General features: G+C 40.3%; 1 protein-coding gene across 6 annotated transcripts in view; it reads left to right on the top strand.

Moving 5' to 3' along the window:
• CHD6 (chromodomain helicase DNA binding protein 6) overlaps positions 1–21,204 on the top strand; it is a 198,724-nt gene that overhangs the window by 54,831 nt on the left and 122,689 nt on the right. For all 6 annotated transcript variants that reach the window (XM_070485940.1, XM_044747841.2, XM_044747839.2 and 3 more), the window contains one exon: positions 12,798–13,318. In XM_070485940.1, coding sequence (XP_070342041.1) covers positions 12,798–13,318 — 521 coding nt within the window. The remainder of the gene's footprint in view (positions 1–12,797; positions 13,319–21,204) is intronic.

Raw genomic sequence — 21,204 nt, 5'->3', positions numbered from 1 at the left:
AAATTCTTATTGTTAATGATCTATGGAAGTTTCCCCCTAGAGAAAATAGTGAACTCATGTAATAAATAATAATAAATAATAGTGAACTGAGCCAACCACTGTGGCTCAAGGAGGTGAAATGAGAGGACCGATCTCTGTCTCTTGGAAACAGGTATCTCTGATGGGCTGGTTTTCCTTTTACAGAATTGAATGACAACCTGGTAACTGGGGAGATCTGAATCTTTGCCCTTCACTGAGACCCTGTGCAAAGAGGTTGGGTGGACCAGCCATTTTCCTCTCTGCTTCCAGGGAGCATTGACTGGTCAGATACAGGGTGACCTAGAGATGTGGTTACAAGGACTACCCTCTCTCTGGTCTATGCCCACTGGATAGGTCCTTGTGAAACCAAATCATAACAACCTATTTTGGGAAATAATTGACTCATCTGCTGCCAATTCTTAACAGGAAGAGCAGTGACTAAACACTGTCAGCGCACTGATTTCTTCCTGTCCTGGCTCTATAAAATTGTCAGCTGATAGATAAATACTACAGAGAATGCACTTCCATTGCCAGGAATTTGTCCTGTGGAAATACTCTGACAGGTGTGCAAAACTAGGTGTACAAGGGCTTTTGTTGCTACTTTGTTTATAATAGCGAAAATGCAAAAGAACCTATATTTCCATCAAAAAGGGGACTATTTAAATCATCACACATCCACCTAGTGAAATATTATGCTGCTGTTAAAAAGCACACATTACTGAAGAGAACCCCAAATCCTCAAAACTATTGTCATTTATGATACATGGGTAGGTTTATATTTCTTAAAATAATCTGCATATTTAATTTTTTAAACATTCTTTAAGGTAAGCTTTTATTTCAGTAAAAACGTTCTTTACCAAAATTACCCCAACCTTGTTTCTTTTGACATTTTACTGGTTCCTATTAAGATCTTTGATATGTTACCCAGCTATTACGTAGCCTCAGTTAGTTGAGTTTTCGTTTTAGACTTCAGAGTAATGTTGATGAACAGGGTGGGGTTTTTATTTAAAAGTTAATATTAGATATGGTAGAGGAGCAAGTTAATGAAGTGGAGCCACTTTCAGACAGAGTTGATTCTGCTTCTCTTATAGGTACTGGTAATAGGCCATACTGATGACTGAACTGCAAGAAGTTGCAGAGCATGAAAATAGACAATGACGTTCATGCTTAAGCAATCCACAAGGCTTCAGGGTTGTGTGTGTGTGGAGAGAGCTAATTGCCTAACAGAGGAGGCCCGTATTCTGGAATGAACTTGGGTTTTGCTTTCAGTAGAACAGGATTAAAACTCTAACTCTGCCACTTAGCTGTGTAACTTTGGACAACTTCAACTCGTTTTTCTGTCACTTAAATGGAGCAATCATACATGATTAAATGATTATCACCAGGTACTTGGCATTCAGAATGTCAGTGGCAAGGAAATCTTTCACTGTAACAATAAAATTAACCATCAAACTTTGTCCTTTCTCTTACCATGATTCTAAGGTGTTAGGAGTAGCAGCAAATAAAATGTCTACTCTTTAAAAACTTTCACTCCCTTTAATTCGTTTTTCCTCTTCTCTGGAGAAAAATGACATGTAAATACTTTCTGATCTTGAAAATTCCTCATTTCTTTGTCCAAAATCTTTTCAAGGTAGATTCAACTGAGGTGATAGATTTTACAGGTTAGTCAAAACTCAGTAATAAATAATGATGCTTCTTATTAACCAGAAAGGGCATGACAGGAGTAGTATGCCAAGAATAAAGGGTTTAGAGATTGACTTTGTGTTACCCAAAGAAGTGTTGCAAGAAAAACAGACTTTAATAAAACATTTGAAAGTGAATCACTCAGGGGCTGTAGTCTTCTATCAATATTAAAAAATAAACTTCTTCTAATAAATATATTTTAAACTCCTAAGACGACTAAGCAGTATTAGGCAGAAAAAATTAGCTAGAGAAATAAAATGTGAACTCTAATCATTGAAAACCCTTGTAGCACTATTGATGTATATAGTACAGCTGAAAATATTTCTTTGTAGGGGAACACATCTTAATGTTAGTGATGGCAAACCTAGATAAAGAAATGCTGATTTTTATTCATCCCAGCTACTTGCTTCGTACTGAGAAAAGTACAAAATATAAATATTATGTGATATATGATATGGTCTGCAGACACTTGTAATTTTAAGGAGTAAGAGGGGTTTTGGTGCATGTCTCCATTGTAGAGGAAAGTTAATAAGCAATGAATGCAATAGAAATGTAGAATTAAAACTTGGAGCTATGACCAGGAGGTTAACCCAGACTTGCAGTAATTAGGAGAGAACCTTCTCTCCTCACCCCATGACTGAGAGTCAGGTCATAGAGCCCCTCATTCTAAGTCCTCTACAAAATGAAAAAGTGAGGTGGGAAGAGTTTTCTTCAGCTGTGCTGTGGGAATCTCAAAAATCTTCAGATTGTTGGGCCCCATTTCCTTCCGTAGAGTGAATGTGGATATAATTTATTCACTAAACAAATATTTGTTGAGTTTTTCAGCATTTATTCATTAAGAAATATTTGAATGTTTACTTGGGGCCAGCTACAACAGAGACTGAAAGTTAATTCTTTTTCTTAAGAAACTTACAGTCTGCACGGGGGCTGGCCCCGTGGCTGAGTGGTTGAATTTGTGCGCTCTGCTTCGGTAGCCCAGGGTTTCACCTGCTCGTATCCTGGGTGGGAACCTAGCACCACTCGTCAGGCCATGCTGGGTGGCGTCCCACTTGCCACAACTAGAAGGACCCACAACTAAAAATATACAACTCTGTGCTGGGGAGAAGAAGGAAAAATAAAATCTTAAAAAAAAAAAAAAAAAAAGAGGGGCTGGCCTGGTGGCGCAGCGGTTAAGTGCACACATTCCGCTTTAGCGGCCCAGAGTTTGCTGGTTCGGATCCTGGGTGCGGACATTGCACCGCTTGGCAAGCCATGCTGTGGTAGGCGTCCCACATATAAAGTGGAGGAAGATGGGCACGGATGTTAGCTCAGGGCCAGTCTTCCTCAGCAAAAAGAGGAGGATTGGTGGCAGATGTTAGTTCAGGGCTGATCTTCCTTAAAAAAAAAAAGGAAAGAAAGAAACACAGTCTGGTTACAAACAGTTATAGTATGGGATGGCATATGCCTCATAGGAGCCAGGGTTTTACACTGTGGATGAGGGAGTGATACTCTGGAATTGGAGAGTGTGGGAGTGTGGAGAATGTTAGCCCCACCAAAGAATTTGAGAGTGTTTTAAAAGAGGTGGTGTCTTCTGGGGGAGAGCCAGGGTTCAGTTGCGTTGCTTCTGAGGAACCAGGAGGAAAGCTTGGGAGGAAGAGAGTAGTATATGGGTGGTTTGGGAAGATAAGGCATGTGGTAGTAAGGGAGAGTGGAAAGACCTGTAGATAGTGTGCTAAACTTTTTGTGGTGACCAAAGATATACGAAGATAAAGAAGTGCAGTGGATTTAGCTGGCCGTCAAATTCCTGAAAGAATTGGCCCCAGATGAGCTCTGCTGAGGGTAAGATGGGAACTCAGATTTCTAGGAAGATGTTTACCACCAACATAGATCTCCAGATAATGATCCACAATCCAGAATAGTGAAAGAAGAAGAATGCCAAAGTCGATCATATGGATGAGTAACTATTTCTTTTTTTTAGACTTTTCAGCCTCATCCTACATAGGGTCCCAAGTTGAGGGCTAATATTAGTCAGACCTTTTTTTTTTTTTTTTAAAGATTGGCACCTGAGCTAACAACTGTTGCCAATCTTTTTTTTCTGCTTTTTCTCCCCAAGTCCCCCCAGTACATAGTTGTATATTTTAGTTGTGGGTCCTTCTAGTTGTGGCATATGGGACGCCCCCTCAACATGGCCTGACGAACAGTGCCATGTCCATGCCCAGGATCCGAACCGGCGAAACCCTAGGCCGCCAAAACGGAGTGCGAGAACTTAACCACTCAGCTATGGTGCTGGCCCCATAGTCAGACCTTCTATTTGGTAGTCATTTTGGAAGGCCTCTTTCAACATGCATTAGGAGGGGTAGATAGTAAATTGCCCAGTAGAACCAAGATTCTAAACAGCCTCACCCTGGAATCGTGTTTTAAAATGACTTAAAATGGACCATATCCAACTCCTCCCTCCTCCAAAAAAAGAAAAGAAATCTGAGCATTAAATGCTTTTCCCTGTCTTTTGACATATCTTAGCAGATTTTGTTGTTGCTGTCGTCTTAATTCATTTTGTGTTCTGAATCATATACTTGGGAGGCCAGAGCAAAGTGACCAGGATGATAAAAGAATTGACGCATTTCATATGAGGTGTGATAGATGAAACTAGAATTATGTAGCCTGAAGAAGGGAAGAATTAAAAGCATCTTGTGTAAAAGAATGAACATATCTGTTGCTGGACTTGTGGATGAGAATGGACGCATGGGAAGAGTTTGACGAGGACAGGCTCCATCTAAAGAAGGCCATCCTCGGAAGTTGAGCAGCTGTGGTATATGCCTTGTGAGCAGAAAGCTTTCTGTCCCTAGGAGAGAGCCTGAGATGGGAGTTTGGGTTAGATGACCTCAGAGGTCCATCTTGATTAGAATCCTAGGGTTTACCAGGGCATGCATTTATAGTATTTATAAGTAGAAGCCAAAATAAATAGTAACTAAGAAGATATAATTTTTAACTAAAATATTACTTAGTAATTATGTATTACATAGTAATTATATATTACATAGTGGTTCTTTCAGCTCACGTTACTGATGATTTCCAATATATTGCTAGCTGAGATGGACACAGAACAATATTTTTTCAATGGAAATAAGCTAAATTTTATTTATTTATTTATGGGTTTTCTTTTTTATTGAGGTAACATTATTTTATAACATTATTTAAATTTCAAGTGTAATGTACATCATTGTATTTCAACTTCTGTATAGACTATCTGTGTTCACCACCAAAAGTCTAGTTGCTCTCTGTTACCATACACATGTGCCCCTTTACCCCTTTCGCCCTCCCCCAATCCCCTTCCCCTCTGGTAACCATCAGTCTATTCTCTATATCTTAACTTTTAAAGCCTATGAATAAAGAGGCTTCGAGTCTGTTTACATCTAGAAAACATTGGAATAAGGAAGACTACTTAAAATCGCTGAATGGAATTGCCTCATTTCCTTTCCTGACCAGAGGAGTCTGGGAAGCTCTGGTGACGAGGCCTTTGGACTCCCTCAAGTGGCAATGAAAAATCTAGGACCTGTGACATTTTTAGCTCACATACAAGTGTTGATGTGACTGTGGAGAATTGTCTTCCTCTACCTAACTTTGGTTTACCCCTGGGAAAACTAGCCCAAAGCTAGTATTCTGAGTATTATGAAAAATGCAGAAATACAACAGGGAACTTCTTTCCACTTTTGATATGGTTTGTAGGTTTTTCATTAACTCACTGTCTGGTCCCTCTGCTAACCCGTCCCTTTACTGGTAGTATGGTTTTGGATAAATTTTGCAAGTTTTTGGAAAGTAGGTAATACTTAGTGACCAAAGATCAAAAGTTCTCATATTGTGGGGTTAAAGGAAATACAGTGCTGCTTGTTAACAAAATGTCTTCTTAGGATGGTGATTGTAGGTCTTCTGGTAGCTATCAAGTCCAAATTTGATGTTCATTAACCCTCATCTTGGGATCCTTCTGGGTAAAGTTGAAAAGTCTTAGAAAACACTTAATATTTTGTGTTCTACTAGATTGTTTATTCTTCATGTATTCTCTTACTCTGATCTGGGGTACAAGTGGATTTATGAAGAAATGGATAGAAGAGGAAAAGTTATTGAGTTGAAAGTTGGGGAAAGGTTAAGAAGATACAGTCATGTTGGAGAATGGATGATGGAAATAAAGTAGAGGTGGTTAGAGATTCCTGCTGATTCTTATTGCAAAGTTTGATGTGTCCAGGATGTGAGGCAGTATCTTGAAATGGTCAAGAGCCGTGGCTCTTGAAAGCAGGAGTCAAACCTGGGTTCAAATCTTAGCTCTATTGCTTACTAGCTGTGTAACTTTGGGTGAGTTATTTAACCTCTCTGAACTTCTACTCTATAAAACGGAGTTATAATTGGAACCATAGTATACTTCCTCTTAGAGTTGTTTTGATGACATAATCTATTTAAGAAACTTAGTACACTGCCTAATAGTCAGTTCTTAATAAAATCAGCTATTACCATCATTGCTGACATCTATTTTATCTTTAAAATATCGAAACAATTCTGAGTACTCAGAGTGACTAAAAGGTTGGGATATATAAAAAGAACCAATCCCTAGCCGTGTATACAGTATTTCTAATTCCAGGCCAGGGTCTTGCTGGGCCTTTGTATGTGGTAGTGATATGGGCCAGGGTTGACCTAAGTTCTGGGCTCCGAGGCTCTGGTGGCTCAAGACTAGAGATAAAATTACGGGTGGGCCAGGAAGGAAGAGTAGGAAAATAGTCTTATTCATTGTGCAGGTATCTGTTGAGCCTCTTCTTGGCCTAGAAGATATCACAAAAACATTCTAGAAGAGGTCTCCCCTGGCCTTGGCTAGTGGAACAAATATGATTCCACTTTGGCAGATTAGGAAATTGAATCACTTTGAGGTTTTGGTTTGCTCAAACCATAGTTGTTTGAAAGTAAACTCTTAGTATCTAAAAACAACCAAGGCACTTACTCAGTATTATTTTCCCTCTCTCCTCCTAACTCTTCCCTGTCAGCATCTTAAGTTTAACAATCTACCTGCTCTCAGTTTTTCTTACTGCCTAGAATTAACAAGGTTTAGGTTGACTTTGCCTGCAGATTTGGAGAAGTCAAATTTCTAAGACTCATGAAACATCATTAAGAGAAAAATCCACCACCACCCACCCCACTCCCTATTTTAAGTGCAAAAATAAAAAAATAGAGGTGGGGACTAGGAATGCCAGATCCAAGGACTTTAGGGTGGAGAGGTTTTGCACAAATTACATTGCCAAATCTATTGGCCATGTTCAGTCCTTGTCAGCAACATTTGACACCTGTGATCATTCTGTCTTGTAATGCTCTCATCTTCAGGCTCCTGTGTTACCATACTTTCTTCCTTTTTTCCCACTTGTATCACTTACCTGACTGCTCCTTCTCACCTGTCTGTAGGTATACTTCCCCTGAGGACCCTTAAATATTAGTATTCCTCAGGTTTTGGTCCTGTTTCCTCTTCTCCCTTTGTTCATTCTTCCTGGGCAGTGTAATTCACTCATGTAAAAATTTCTCTTGGAGTGTATATCCAAGAGCCTCCTGGACACCTCTACCTGAGTCATTCTTAGATACCTGAAACTGAACTCACCTCCCCCTGGTGCTAACCAGCTGTGACTGTGTGAGGAGTCACATCAGGATCAACATACCTGCTTTGTTGCCTAAAGCCTAGGACTCTGGGGTAAGGATGCATCGAATACACTAAACGCAGGGGGAAAAAATCCCAGAGGAGACACACAGTGCACGCAAACGCACGCACGCACGCACGCACACACACACGGACATTGTGTTGCCCCTCCTCAGATAGGTCTTGCTCAGTCAGCACAAATCTGTTTGTCACATGAATGAGTTTCAGTACAATGGCAGTTTGATAAAGGCAAGGATATGTGGGATTTTCTGCCTTTAGTATATTCCACAGTTGAGTAACTATAAGAAATATTCTTTCAGAAGAAAGCGAAGGTGAAAAAAATAAAACAATCCTAATTTTAATTGAAAAATAACTTTAGCTACCTGAAATGTCCACAAACTGATGCATTAATAGTAGCAATTACTTCTTATTTTGTATTTTCATTTTTATTATTTGGACTTTTAGAAAAGACAGAAGGTCTCAAATTTAGATAAGCTTTTCCACTCATTTATGTTTAGCTAATTTCTTGATATTAAGCCTAAACATAGAGCACTTTGATCTCCCTGCTGCAGAAGATGGAAGACTAAAGCAGACCAGCGGCAGGAGCTGCCTGGGCCTTGCTCATCACTGGGTTGACGTTGCGAGGAAGCACTTCTGGGTGAAGAATGTGCGGGGGCCCTTCCAGCTGCCCTGCACTGGGTCAGATGTAGTCACAGAGCCAGCCCCTCTCATATTCTACTTTTGGCTCCTGAATCCTCATGATCTGGAGGAGCATGAATTGTCCGGCAAAATAATTTTTCTGGTTTATTATTAAAGTCTTTAAAACTTTTCTATTACATATATGTGAAAAATTTTCTTTACAGCTATCATGAAACTAATATTCTCACTATTGAAAATTTAGATGTCTATTTAAAAAAATCAAACAACCAAATTTGCACAGACTCAAATGATTACTATTAACATTTTGTTCATTCTCTTTCTTCTATATACAGGTATTTGTCATTTTCGTTTACATGTACAATTTTGTAGACTTTTTTTTTCTCTTTTTCAAATTGAGAATACTCATTTCATCCAATAACCATGTGATTGAGTTTTCCTGAAGGCCACAAAGATAATAGAGAATACCACAAAGTCACTGCCTCCTGAAGCTTATATTAGTCATAGGATGCAGGTAAAAACAAATAATAACTTTCAGAAAGTTACAAAAGAAGAAGTGAGAGTTGCCCACAGTCTTATCACCCAGGCACAATGATGGTTAATATCTGTTGTGTATCCTAAATTTATTTTTAAAAGCTAGTGTTGATAGAGCATTTTTAAAAACAAAAATGGGATTACATCATAGGTTTTCTTTTTTTGCTTTCCAACATGTTGTGGACTTTTTTTTTTTATGTTAACTAAAACTTTGTATAATAACGGCTGCATAGTATTATTCCATACGCTAGATGTGCTGTTAGTTTAAGCATTTGCCTAAAGATTCTGTATCGGATATTCTTATACATAAACATTTAGAGTACCTAAATGTTTCCTTAACTTATGTTCTGAAAGAGAAATTTCTCAGTTTAAAAGCAATTAAAATTTTAGTATTAGTGCTACACTCCCCTGCAAAAAGGCTTTTAATAGCTGACACTCCTGCCAGCAACATATGAGAGGACCATTTTCTGGATATCCTTATATTGGATTTTTAAAAATTGAGACATAATTCACATACCATAAAATCCACACTTTCGAGTATGCAATTCAGTGGTTTTTAGTATTATGTAAAGATCACTGCTAACTGATTTCGAAATATTTTCATCACCCCCAAAAGAAACCTCATGCCCATTAGCAGACGCTCGCCATTTCCTCTTCCTCCAGCCCCTGGCAACCACTAATCTACTTTTTGTCTCTATGGATTTGCCGATTTGGGGCATTTCATATAAATGGAATAATACAGTATGTGGGTTTTTGTGCCTGTCTTCTTTCACTTGGCATAATGTTTTCAAGGTCTATCCATGTTGTAGCATGGATGACTTTCTTAATTAGAGTCTATTTTGACTTTCAGGTACTTAAATGATTCTTAGGGGGATAACCCAGGTTTGTCCTTGGACTTTTGTTTGGGAACCATTGCCCTGGTCCATTATATTTCATTAGTTCTTAAATCCTTTACAACTGACCTGAATCCAGTTTATCTAGATTCAAATCTTTAAGTATCTTTTCCAGAAATACTGTAGATTGATAATTTTGAGTCAAACAAATGGGTTTTATTACTAACAGTGTGGTCTATGAGCTAGTAATCTTGCGTGTTTTATCACTCGGCCTCTCTCCCATTTCATCCTTGTGTTCCTAAATGCTTGTCTCTATTTACATTGTCAGTATAATGTAAAATATTGTTGGTATTGTGGTCCACATCTCGTCTTTTCCTTTTAGGGCCATTTTCAAAGTGGTGACCTAATGTCCCTCTTGGTAGAAGCTGAAACAAAATATGTTTACGTGTACAATTTTGTAGACTTTTTTCTTTCTCTTTTTCAAATTGAGAATACTCATTTCATCCAATAACCATGTGATTGAGTTTTCCTGTAGGCCACAAAGATAATAGGGAATACCACAAAGTCACTGTCTCCTGAAGTTTGTATAAGTCATGGGATGCAGACAAAAACAAATAATAACTTTCAGAAAGTTACAAAAAAAGAAGTGAGAGTTGCCCACTTTTTTTTAGTATGCTCTTTGCTATTTAGGCTCTTTGCCTTTTTCCCCACTGGACCTTGAGACACATGGAAGAAATATTTTTTGTCATATTTTTTTGATCCTCAGCAGTTATCTTTTCCAAGCTCCCAATAGGTGCCTTAAAAATAAAAACATTTCTGGTGGATTATTGACTTTCAAGATTATAATTTTATATTTTTTATTACTAATATCTGCCTTTTGGGATACTTCCTCTTTTTCAGCATTGACAAGTTGTGCTGCATATCTTGGGTTTCCCTTCTCCCTCTAGGGTGTCCCAGCTCTGCCACTCCCTAGGAATATAACCATGACAGGTTGCTTCATCTCTCTGAACTGATTATCTTATCTGTAAAATGAGGGGGTAGACTTGATGACTGTCTGTGATTCCTGGGAGTGGAATTGCTGGGACATCAGTTAGGTGTATGTTTAGCTTTATGAAGACATACCTGAACTTTTCCTAAAGTGGTTCTATACATCATTACAGTTAACATTTTAACCAAGTCTAATCATGCTTTTAATCAAGTCTAATCATCGTTATGGTGCCCTGGGACTTCATAAAACGGTCAGTGAAATGAGTGTTAGCTTTTGGCCAAGGGTTCAGATCCAAGCTTCTCCGCTCACTAGCTCTATGGCCTTGGGCACATCACTTAACATCAGTAATCTTCCATTTGCCTATATACAAAATAGGTGTCTTTACACTAACCTTGTAGGATTGTTGTAAACATTAGAGATACCATCAAACAGGCCTTGCATAATTCTGAGTGCATCCATATGATATGTGTCCAATAAATGTTAGCTGCTGCTATTGTTATTGCCTAATGATTGACTGTCCAGTTACCACATTTATCTCCACCTGCCTTAGCTTCTCTGGAGAGCCCTATCTTTCAGAAGAGAGCCCTTGATGTGAGGTATGCGTTGAAGAGACGTACAGAGAGCTGCCTTGGTGGAATTAGGTGTCTAATGAGTTGTCTTTGAAAACCTCTTTAGTAAACTTGTATCTCTTGCTTTATAAGTGTGTCCATCCTTGCATGGTAAGCAAAAACTTGTTCCCTGAGGGCCACGTGTCACTGGCACAGAATTCAGTAATATCCCAGGGATGGCTATGCAGTCACAGGATCTGATCTTTAACTGGGTACCTGTTACCGCACTGTTGGGTTTCTTGTTGCCTTGTGTTTTCCTTTTTTTCTTACTATTGTAAAAATCACAAAACATAAAATTTACTGTTTTCTTCCATTTGATTTTAAATTCCTTTTAAGTTTACTTACCTCCTCCTTTTCCTAAGCCATCTTAAGTACTGAATCAGCAATGAGATAGTCAAACTGATGAGTTTTCCTTGTTTTTTCTAAGTAGTGAGTCCTGCCAGAATGACCCATTCCCTCTGGATTTAGATTTGTTTATGAGGCTGGATTTTATTTATGATAAAGATCCAAAAAATCCTTCTTTTCTTTCATCTTTTTCTCGTGGGATTCTCAATGTTATGTTTGGGAGTATCAGACTAGGAAGGGGAACTGGGAAAAACAGAAGGGGAAATATGCAGCTGAATTTTGCACTCTCCATCACTCCCAGGGTGAGCCAGGAAGTCTGAGCACAGATTGGGTAACCAGAAGACTGGAGGGAAACCACACCACCTGGGCAAGTGTCTGTGCTCTTTAGCACACACCAGGCCTCTTGTTAGGAGAGCAGGCTACTCACAAATGGTGCTGTTCCTAAGCCATCATCCAAAGATGGTTGTAACTTTCTTCCTGGAAAGCCAGCTTGTCCCTCTGAGGCTCTCCTTAAGTTATTTATTTCTTTGTCCTGATCCAGGAGAGTGTGATGTTGCCTGAAACCAGCGCCCATATTATTCTTGGATTATCACCAACCTTAGCTTGGTTACGAAATAACAAATGTACTTTGCGATACCAGACCTGAAAGTAGAACTTCTGCGTCCAAAAGATGTTTTCTTAAAAGTGGTCACGTTGGGAGGCTGCACCTTTATTTTATGGTGCTCAAAAACAGCTTTGAAACTTCCTTTTTAGGGTTGCCTTCAGCACCTGTGACACATTTCTTTCTAATGGCATCTGTCACAGTGCAGCTTCCTCCTATACTCATGCTTGGTTTTTGCAAGTGGCCAAAGGTTGGTGCTGAGTCTGATGGCTAAATTAAATAAGTTCCTCATACAGAAGAACACCATTTTTAGTTAGAAATAAAAGGTGTAGTTTTGTTGAAAGTCAAACCAGTTGAATGTTGATGCTGCCTGGTGATACATGAGAGCTAAGATTTGGGTAAATAAAGCAACACACTGAGTTTGACCCTGCGTCTTTATCACCCCAGTGTTGGCACCTTTATTTGTGAATACATTTGAACAAAACTTCTGTGTATTAGCATGATAAATGCCATCCTGAGGCAGAACATCGTGCCTAGGATTTGTGTCTGCTAGTGGCATCTAAAGGTATTTTGTGGGAGACTGTTGTTCTTGCCTGTTCTAGGCGTGGACTTAAAAGGTGTTTCACATTTCTGTAAGTAACGTGGAAATCCTTCGGGTTTTTACATACTAATTTCTTATATGCTAGTTAGGTACATCTCTAATATGCTAACAACAGCTTGCTACAGCTCCACAAGGACAAAGGCAAACACAACGTGTGTCCTGTTTGCACTGTATCCCCAATGCCTAGCACAGAAGGAACTAACAAATCCATGCATTCAAACTTAACATTCTTTGTATGAAGCATGCAGTGGAAGAGTAATATACGTGTCTCTCTCTCTTTTGCAGTTGTCAAATTTAAAAGTTCTGAATCACTCCCCAATGTCAGATGCCTCTGTCAATTTTGACTACAAATCCCCTTCCCCGTTTGACCACAGCACTGATCAGGAAGAGAAAATTGAAGATGTTGCCAGTCATTGCCTGTCCCAGAAGGACCTGTATGCTGCTGAAGAGGAAGCTGAGACCCTTTTTCCTAGGAAAATGACATCCCACAATGGAATGGAGGACAGTGGAGGAGGAGGCACTGGAGTGAAGAAGAAACGGAAGAAAAAGGATCCAGGAGAGCAAGAGGGGGCAGCAAAGGGAAGCAAGGACAGGGAGCCCAAGCCAAAGAGGAAGCGAGAACCTAGAGAGCCAAAGGAACCCAGGAAGGCCAAGGAGCCCAAGAGGCCCAAGGAGCCCAAGGAACCCAAGCAGAAGGACGGAGCAAAGAAAGCGCGGAAGCCCCGGGAGGCCTCGGGCACCAAGGAGGCCAAAGAGAAGAGGAGCGGCACTGACTCTGCAGCCAGGACGAAGTCCAGGAAGTCCAGGTGCGCCCCTTTCTCCCTGCTCGGGGCACTTGGCTCTGCCTCCACAGAGGGGTTTGCCTTTGGCCTTACTCCAGCCCCTGGACATAACTTTACTACTTTTAGCCAAAATGAACCACTTTTCTCACCTCCTAATGAGAGAAGGATAACTTTAATTAATACTGGCCCTGCAATTTCTTGCCATTCCTTTTGGATTAAGAAGGATTAAAATAATGTTAGTGTGCACAGGGTGTAAAGGAAGGGACATCACAGGTATGATGGAGGGAGGGCAGTGATTTTTGGAACAGTAGCAGTGTCGTGTGGCAGAGGAGCAGCTGTCTGGAGGGTGCACACTCCTGGGGATCAGTAGTGCGGGCGGTCTGGGAGAGCCATGGGTGCGCCGAGTTCCAGACAGAAAAGGACTGCCTGGCTTCCCTAGGCTCTGCTCTCTCTAGTGCAGGACCGTTTCTGGTCTGTTTCTCTTGTTCAGTATCTAACACAGTGCCTGACTCAGCAGTAGCTGCTCAGGAAAGGTTGAGTCAGTGAGACCAGAGGAGACTGTAGTGACTCGTAGAGAGATTAGAGGGCATGACTACAGATTCACTGCCAGGTGGGTGATATGGAGGACCCTGGCTATAGATCCTATCAGGACCCAAATGCCCTCGTAGGGAATTCAGTGTTTGTCATCTGTATACAAATGTAATGGTTTTCGTTTTGTCTCTTTCTAAATTCTTCAATCAGAACATTGTCTATAAACTTTTGAGGACATACAAAACAGAAAATATATAACTTCTGTCGTATGGAATTTGTTTCTAAAATCTAAGGGCAGAGGCAGAACGTAGACCAAGGAACCTAGAAAAAGGCAGGTTGCTATGAATGCTAACAGAATGTAAAGTAATGAGGCCATCAGACCTGTGTGGGGTCAGGCTTGGAGGAAGTAAGTTTTAAAGAGAGAAAGTGTTTTAGGTGGTGTTTGCTGCAACTTGGAATGTACTATATGGTTCAGTTCATTTTCAGGTGGACAGTTTGTTGGGACCAGATGGATAACTTCGTGATCCAAGTTAGAACTGCCTTATGATACTCACTCCCTTCTGGCTTCCAGGAGATCTCATCTTTTGTCTATCATAGAAGCTTAGATGGGATCCTAGGAATGTAGTTGACAAGAATGGACCTAAAATACCTTCCAGAAGGTCAAGCAGGCTAGGTAAAATCAAGATCTGACTAATGAGAAACGTACAGGCTTCATTTCTCAGTGAACCTGGTGCGCATCCTCTGATCTCGGATATGTGTATGGAGTGGCAGAGTGAATTTCTGTCTTCTGCCAATAACTTTCATCTCCAAATTACTTTGGAGAAGCTGAAGTGGTTCTTCAGGGAAATAACATGTGAAGAAGGAGAATCTGATGTGAGCTAGTGAAGTGACTTATTTTGGTTATTAGAGAAAACAAAGAGGAATATGGATAGTGTTTTAGAATTAGGGTAATTAGACGAGAGTTTTCACAGCCCCAATAAGGAAGTCTGGTTTGAGTGTACAAGGCAGTAGAAAGCCATAGGTATCTGAGCTCACTTTATTTATTTATTTTTTTAAAGATTGGCACCTGGGCTAACACCTGTTGCCAATCTTTTTTTTCTCCTGCTTTATCTCCCCAAACCCCCCCTGTACATAGTTGTATATCTTAGTTGCAGGTCCTTCTAGTTGTGGGATGTGGGATGCTGCCTCAACGTGGCCTGATGAGCGGTGCCACGTCCGCACCCAGCATCTGAACCCTGGGCCACCGCAGCGGAGCGCGCGAACTTAACCACTCGGCCACGGGGCCAGCCCCTGGTACTTACAATTTTATCAACTCCCCTCCTTTAAGGAATTCACATTTACTTTGTATGGGATCTGAAACAGGGTAATGAGTATATAGGCATTGCTGCAAATTCCACTTCGGGACAGTGTGGCATTTCACAAAAGAAGGTTGGGTGTTAAATGTATATGTAGTAATGTTAAGGGAACCTGATTTTTATCTAATTAGTTTGCATAAAATACAAGTTAGTTGGAGAAGTGCTTGGTAGTGTTTCAAGGGTACTATCTTAGAAGGCAACAGAACCTTCTGAGGTTTAGAAATCCAGGAGACAACCTATGAGAGGATGCTGACAGATGGAGCTAGTTATCTCTCTAGAAATGTGGGCAGGTTACCTGAGGCTTTCTCTCTCTTCATTTTTGGGCCATGTAAGATTGACTTGTAATATAATAGAATTTTTCTATGTAGCCCAGATAGGGTTCTGGACTGGTGAACCTTTCCTTTCTTCTCCTTTATGTATTTATAAAATGCTTTGGGCCTTTAATTAATGATTCCACTGGTCAGCAGAAGCAGTTTTGGTGCCACAACTAGAAGCACCCACAACTAGAATATACAATTAAGTACTGGGGGGATTTGGGGAGAAAAAGCAGAAAGAAAAGAAAAAAAAAAAAAAGACTGGCTCAGGTGCCAATCTGTAAAAAAAAAAGCAAAAAACAGAAAACCAGTTTTAGTTATGAAAGGACATTAATCGGTAAAAAAAAATATGTTTGTAATTGAGTCTCAGTTTTTTGTGCTCTTTGATTTACTCTTTTGTAGATTGGCTCAAGTACATGTTTTGATTTGAGCAGGTATTGATTAGACTCTGGATAATACTTGATGGTTACGAATGATTCACTTAATGCTTAGATTATTATGGGAGCTGCACAACTGATTTATGGGTTTCCAGTCTTTTCCTCCTTCAGTCCATCTTGCCAGCTGCCACCTGGCTAATCTTTCTGAAGCATTGCTGTTATTTCTGTTTGGTGGTGGTGGTGGTAGAAAAATCAAACCCCTTCTTTCCCCCTCTCCATTCCAAATCAGTTGGGAAATAGTCAGCAGGAGCAGAGGTACAATTATCAGCTTTATTATTGATAAACTAGATTAAAGAACTTCCACCGGCTTGGGGCCAGCATTGGACTTGTTGTTACTCTCTCAGTTTTTGAGCTTATTGACCAGAACTGCAGGCTCCTTTCTGAAGCAAAGTGAGGATGCTGGGCCCGTGTATGCGCCATTCCTTTTCCCAGTCTCACCAGTCTGGTAGCTCCCCAATTAGAGAAGTGAGAGGATTTTGAAGAAGGGCTGAGAATGTTTTCAGTATTGTTACCTCCCTGAGAGTGAAACATGATTTTCCTCATGAAAAGGGACAGGGAAATGGGATTCCCTTTAACAATTTATACCTGCTTAGAAACTTCTGATTGTTCCTATTGCCTCCAGGACAAAACCCAGACTCCTTTCTCTGTTATGGAAACCCTTTGGGGTCTGACCTCTCCTTGCCTTCCTGGCCCTGCTGACAGACTTTGCCAGCTAGATTGATCTCATTAGCTCTAAAAGGTCTTGTTTCTCCTTTGATTGCTCTTGCTGTTTCTCTGAACCATCATGCCCTTTGTCCTTCTCCCAGTATCGCAAGTCCTTTCCATTCTTCAGTCTGAGTGTAAGACCCAGTTCCTCCACAGAACTTCCCCAAACCGGTGTGCTAACATGTCCTCTCTAGCACCTGGAGCCTCATTTTGTATTATAAATCAGAGACTTTAAGATGTGAGAAGAAATAAAAGATGTAGTCTAACCCTGTGGTCTGCAGCTGGGGAAATGGAGACCCACAGAGAAGTGACTTGTTTATAAGGGTATGTCATAAACTCAGACCTCCTGATTCCCAATCTTGTACATTAACCTCTGTAATAGGCTACCTTTCAATCATAAACAGTTATTTACAGGTAGAGTCAGCCCTCCATATCCGTGGGTTTTGCATCCACAGATTCAACCAACTAAGGATCATAGTTCAATTGACTGTATTCATTGTACTTCGCCGTTTTATATAAGGGACTTAAGAGTCTGCAGATTTTGGTGTCCACAGGGGTTCCTGGAACCAATCCCCCATGGATACCAAGGGATGACTATATGTATGACTTGTCTCCTCAATAATAGTTAAGTGCCTGAGATCAGTGTCTTTTGTGTCCCTGGGGGTGGGTCACCAGAGAGGTTTGTCAGGTTGTTGGACACACAGAACACATAAATATGTATTATAATATAATTTGTCTATTATAAAAATGTATATTTTATATATGTACTTTAATTGTTTTGCTAGAAAAAATGGATGGAGCTGTTCTTCTTGAAAATAAGACCTATAAAAGATATCATATAGTAACTCCCATCATTAAATAACAGTAGGTGTCTCCATTTTATAATTAAAGAAATGAAAATTTTAAAAGTAACTTGTCTAAGGCACAAAGCTAATGAACAGCACCGTCAGGATTTGCCTCTAGGCTCACCTGACTGTAAAACCCACTTTTGTCTCCCACAGCTTTGCATGTCTTTATGCCTTGCCAGAGAAGGTAAGGAATGGAAAATGGTGAGGAGATTCCAGTGTCAGAGAAATAGGTTTTTTATTTGTAGGAAATGGCCCCTCTTCTATAGAATTTCAGTTTGCACATTCCACAATATCCTCTCAAGGACTAAGATGGCTCCAACTTTTCGTCTGCTGTTTCTCTTTGTATTTGAGGCACCAAATAGATCATTGAACATGTCTTCTCTCCTCAAGAGGTGATACATAGAGTCTAACAGATTTTCCTTTTCAGGAATGATAATAGTGATGAATATTCATTTACTGCTTAGAGGAATAAAAGTACAAAATGCCCAAGTAGGAGAACCTTCTACCTGCTTTTTGTTAAACTGCTCTTTCTTCATTTCCCTCTGAATTATCTTGGAATGTGAGCTTAGTTCACTCCTTTGTTGTGTAAAATTTAAGCAAGAAAGCTCCTCCAGGAATCCAAGTTAGGCTCTTTGTCATTTCCCTGACTCTGAAATTTAAATTTCACTTAGTATAGCTTACTTTGTACTGTTTTTTTAATTATAGTACCTTTTCCCAAAGAGAATGGGGCCACTGGCATAAGAAGACATACACAGATGTATGTTTGTGTACATACAGACACACACAGACCTATACATGTGTAGACACGCATGGCCTGTGTATCTGCAGCAAGGGAACTGGAAAAGTAAGCAGGTGTCAGATTGTGTGGGGTCATATAATCTTTATAAGGGCTTTGGTATTAGAAAAGCATCGTGCCAGTTCCTCAGAGAAGCAAAATTTTTACCAGTTGAGAAAGAAATTTCTCACTGGGGAGCAGTATGCAACGTAATGGATACTGTCTTCAGCAACAGTTTTTGCATCAAGTGCTTCTGTGTGCCTGTGAATTTCATATTTCTCTTCGTGGAAGTAGCCTTTAGTAAAGTTAGCTCATGGCATTGAAGCACACCTTGGTGAGGAGGAAAGATGACCCATTCAGTGTGTATGCGGCTGTCTGTGCCCTTACTCGGTATCTAGGGAGTACCTGAGGAGTAGGTTGATTGTCAGCACTTTCGGTTGCACTCTTTTAAGTCAGGAGCCGAGTGTTTTGACTGAGCTGGAGGTTGTTTTGCAAGCCAGGGTCTCGAGTGTTGGTGTTCATGTTGTTGGTTGAATTTCCACACATGTCAGAATGGTTTATATTCTCTCTTGAAAGTCAAGAAATTAGTCAGTGTGCTGGCCCAAGTGGAGGACTGTCTGCCTGGATCTCTGGTTCTCAGACTTTGCTGTGCCTAAGGAGTCACCTGGATAGCTTGTTAGAAAAGTGATTCCCTGGCCACATCCCCAGAAAGCATGATTGATTTATTAGCTCTGGGGTGGAACCCGGGAATCTGCAGTTCAAAAGTCTCCCAGATAATTAGAATGTAGCTGGTTCTAGACCATCCTTTGAGAAACAGATGACAGATCACTGGGAAAATGGAGCATACTTATGTTTTTATATTTAACATCGGCTCAGAATAAAAAACCAAAAAGAGGAAGGGAAATGAATGGTGTGATTAGCCCAATTTCTGTGCCTCAGCTTTTTACCCTCATTTGTTTTGGCTTGTGAACCCAGGGGAGAGTTTTCCCCCACATCAAGTAAGTTTAGTAACATGCTGGAAGAAAGGTTTTACCTTTTCTGATTTTCTTCTTTGATGGTTGCTTCTGGACATTAACCCTCAGACATTCTGATTATGTACCTGGTAGAGCTGTGCGTCAGCTGATAAGTGTGATGCAGGAGGGGAAGTAAAGTTCAGGCAGTTCAGCTTGCCTCCTGTGTGAATGTCGGTCACCTGTCTTTGTTTAGAGTACAGATCTTTGTTGAGGCTGTGCTTAGGCTCAAGAGTATCCCTTGACAGGACTCTGTCTGTTAGGAGGCTCATTTTTACATTCTGATCATTTATTAGAAGAAAGAAGACAAAATTCTGAGTTCTGAGTAGAGACCCTGTGCTTAGAACCCCCTGGGCTTTCTGTTAAGTAGGGAAGAACTCTAAATGATAATGTCAGAGACCTACCTCTGAATTTTTGGACTAAATCTCCATTCCTGTTTTCGTAAGAGCACCTTAGTGCTTACTCTGTACGCCCCACGGCTTTCTAAGTTAGAGTCTGGTGCATAGTGGACCTTTACCTAATCTGTGAGGGAACAGATACCAAATAATGCAAATAATAGTTGCATACCTGCTCATTTATTTATCCAGGTTATTTTCAGTGCCTCCTGTGTACCTTGCTTGTTTATGAGCACTTGTGTTGGGAATGCAGTTGTGGAGGAGGATGTCACAGAAGTATCATCTATGAGCCCCGTTATTAGGGAGCTTTCATGAGTTAGAGAAACAGCGTTGCAAGTGTTCAAAAAACAGGCAAAAATATAAAACAAAGGAACCTAGTATAACTGTATGCAGAATAACTGAAAGGATTTAGAGGATTAAGAGTGTTTCAGTTCTGGTCTAGGGAGTCCCTTGGAAGAGTTGAGTACTGAGCCAGATATTAAAGGAATTAATTGATGTGAAAAGACTTAAAAGCAAAAAGACCAATAGACATTTGAATAAATGTTCTTTGAGGGGCTTCCAGTTTTAAGATGGGAGATAGAGCATACTTTCATTTTCCCTCTTCACCAATTAATGAAATGCCAAGAAGAACAGAGGGAAATAAATTCTTCAAAGATGGGAGATGTTAGGAATTTCTGGACAAGGAAGGCCAGTGGTACCCTACTGATGGATAAATGCTGTGGAGGGAGTCCTGCTCAGAGCACGTGCAGGAGATATGTTTATAACAAAGGTAGAAGTACTTCATCCTCATAGTGGACCTGGCAGCCCTGGAGGAGGGATGAGAGGCAGGCTGGAAATGGAAGTGGCTGATTAAGGGACTGTCTGCAGAGTGGTGGCTGTATGGTTTGTCAGCTCCAGGCTGAGGTCAGGCAATTACTGTAAAGATATTGAGCAGTTTGCTCTGGGGGAGGGTCTAGGGCTCCAGGTGGAGACTGACATCCACAGAAGGAGGCATAGGAGCACTAGCTTCTCTGCCTTTCCCTGCCCATACCTTAAAAGGGGGAGAGAGGGCAGCCACTCAGGTATGCAGAGTCCTAGACCAGGCCTCCCATTCAGGGATGAGGCTTGTTGGAGAAAGCGACTTAGCAGCAGAGAGCCTCACCAGCCACCTGTGTTATCAACCTTGTTCATTTTAAATAGGAACAATCCACCAAAGATTATGAACCATAAAGGAAAGAAATAGGAAAAAGAGGAATGAATAGGACAACTGTCCTCAGAAGAAACAATTCAAGGAAAAGAACTTGTAAAGATTTCAAGTTAGCATCCTCAGATTCAAGATGATATTTTGTCTGCAAAACAAGAATGGGTTATCATGAAAAAGGAGCAGTCATAAAACACGAAAGATTTAATGAAAATTTAAAACATCATTGCCTAAACTAAAAGAATTCAACAACAAAAATATTGAGTAGAGGAAGGAATAAGGGAGATATATAGGATGTAAATTCATCAATTTTCATATCAGGATGTCAGTTGCTATTGCTTAATGTTGATAAATAAAGAC

Source organism: Equus asinus, chromosome 15, assembly GCF_041296235.1.
Source record: "Equus asinus isolate D_3611 breed Donkey chromosome 15, EquAss-T2T_v2, whole genome shotgun sequence".
NCBI lineage: Eukaryota > Metazoa > Chordata > Mammalia > Perissodactyla > Equidae > Equus > Equus asinus.
This window is presented reverse-complemented; position numbering and strand designations above follow the sequence as displayed.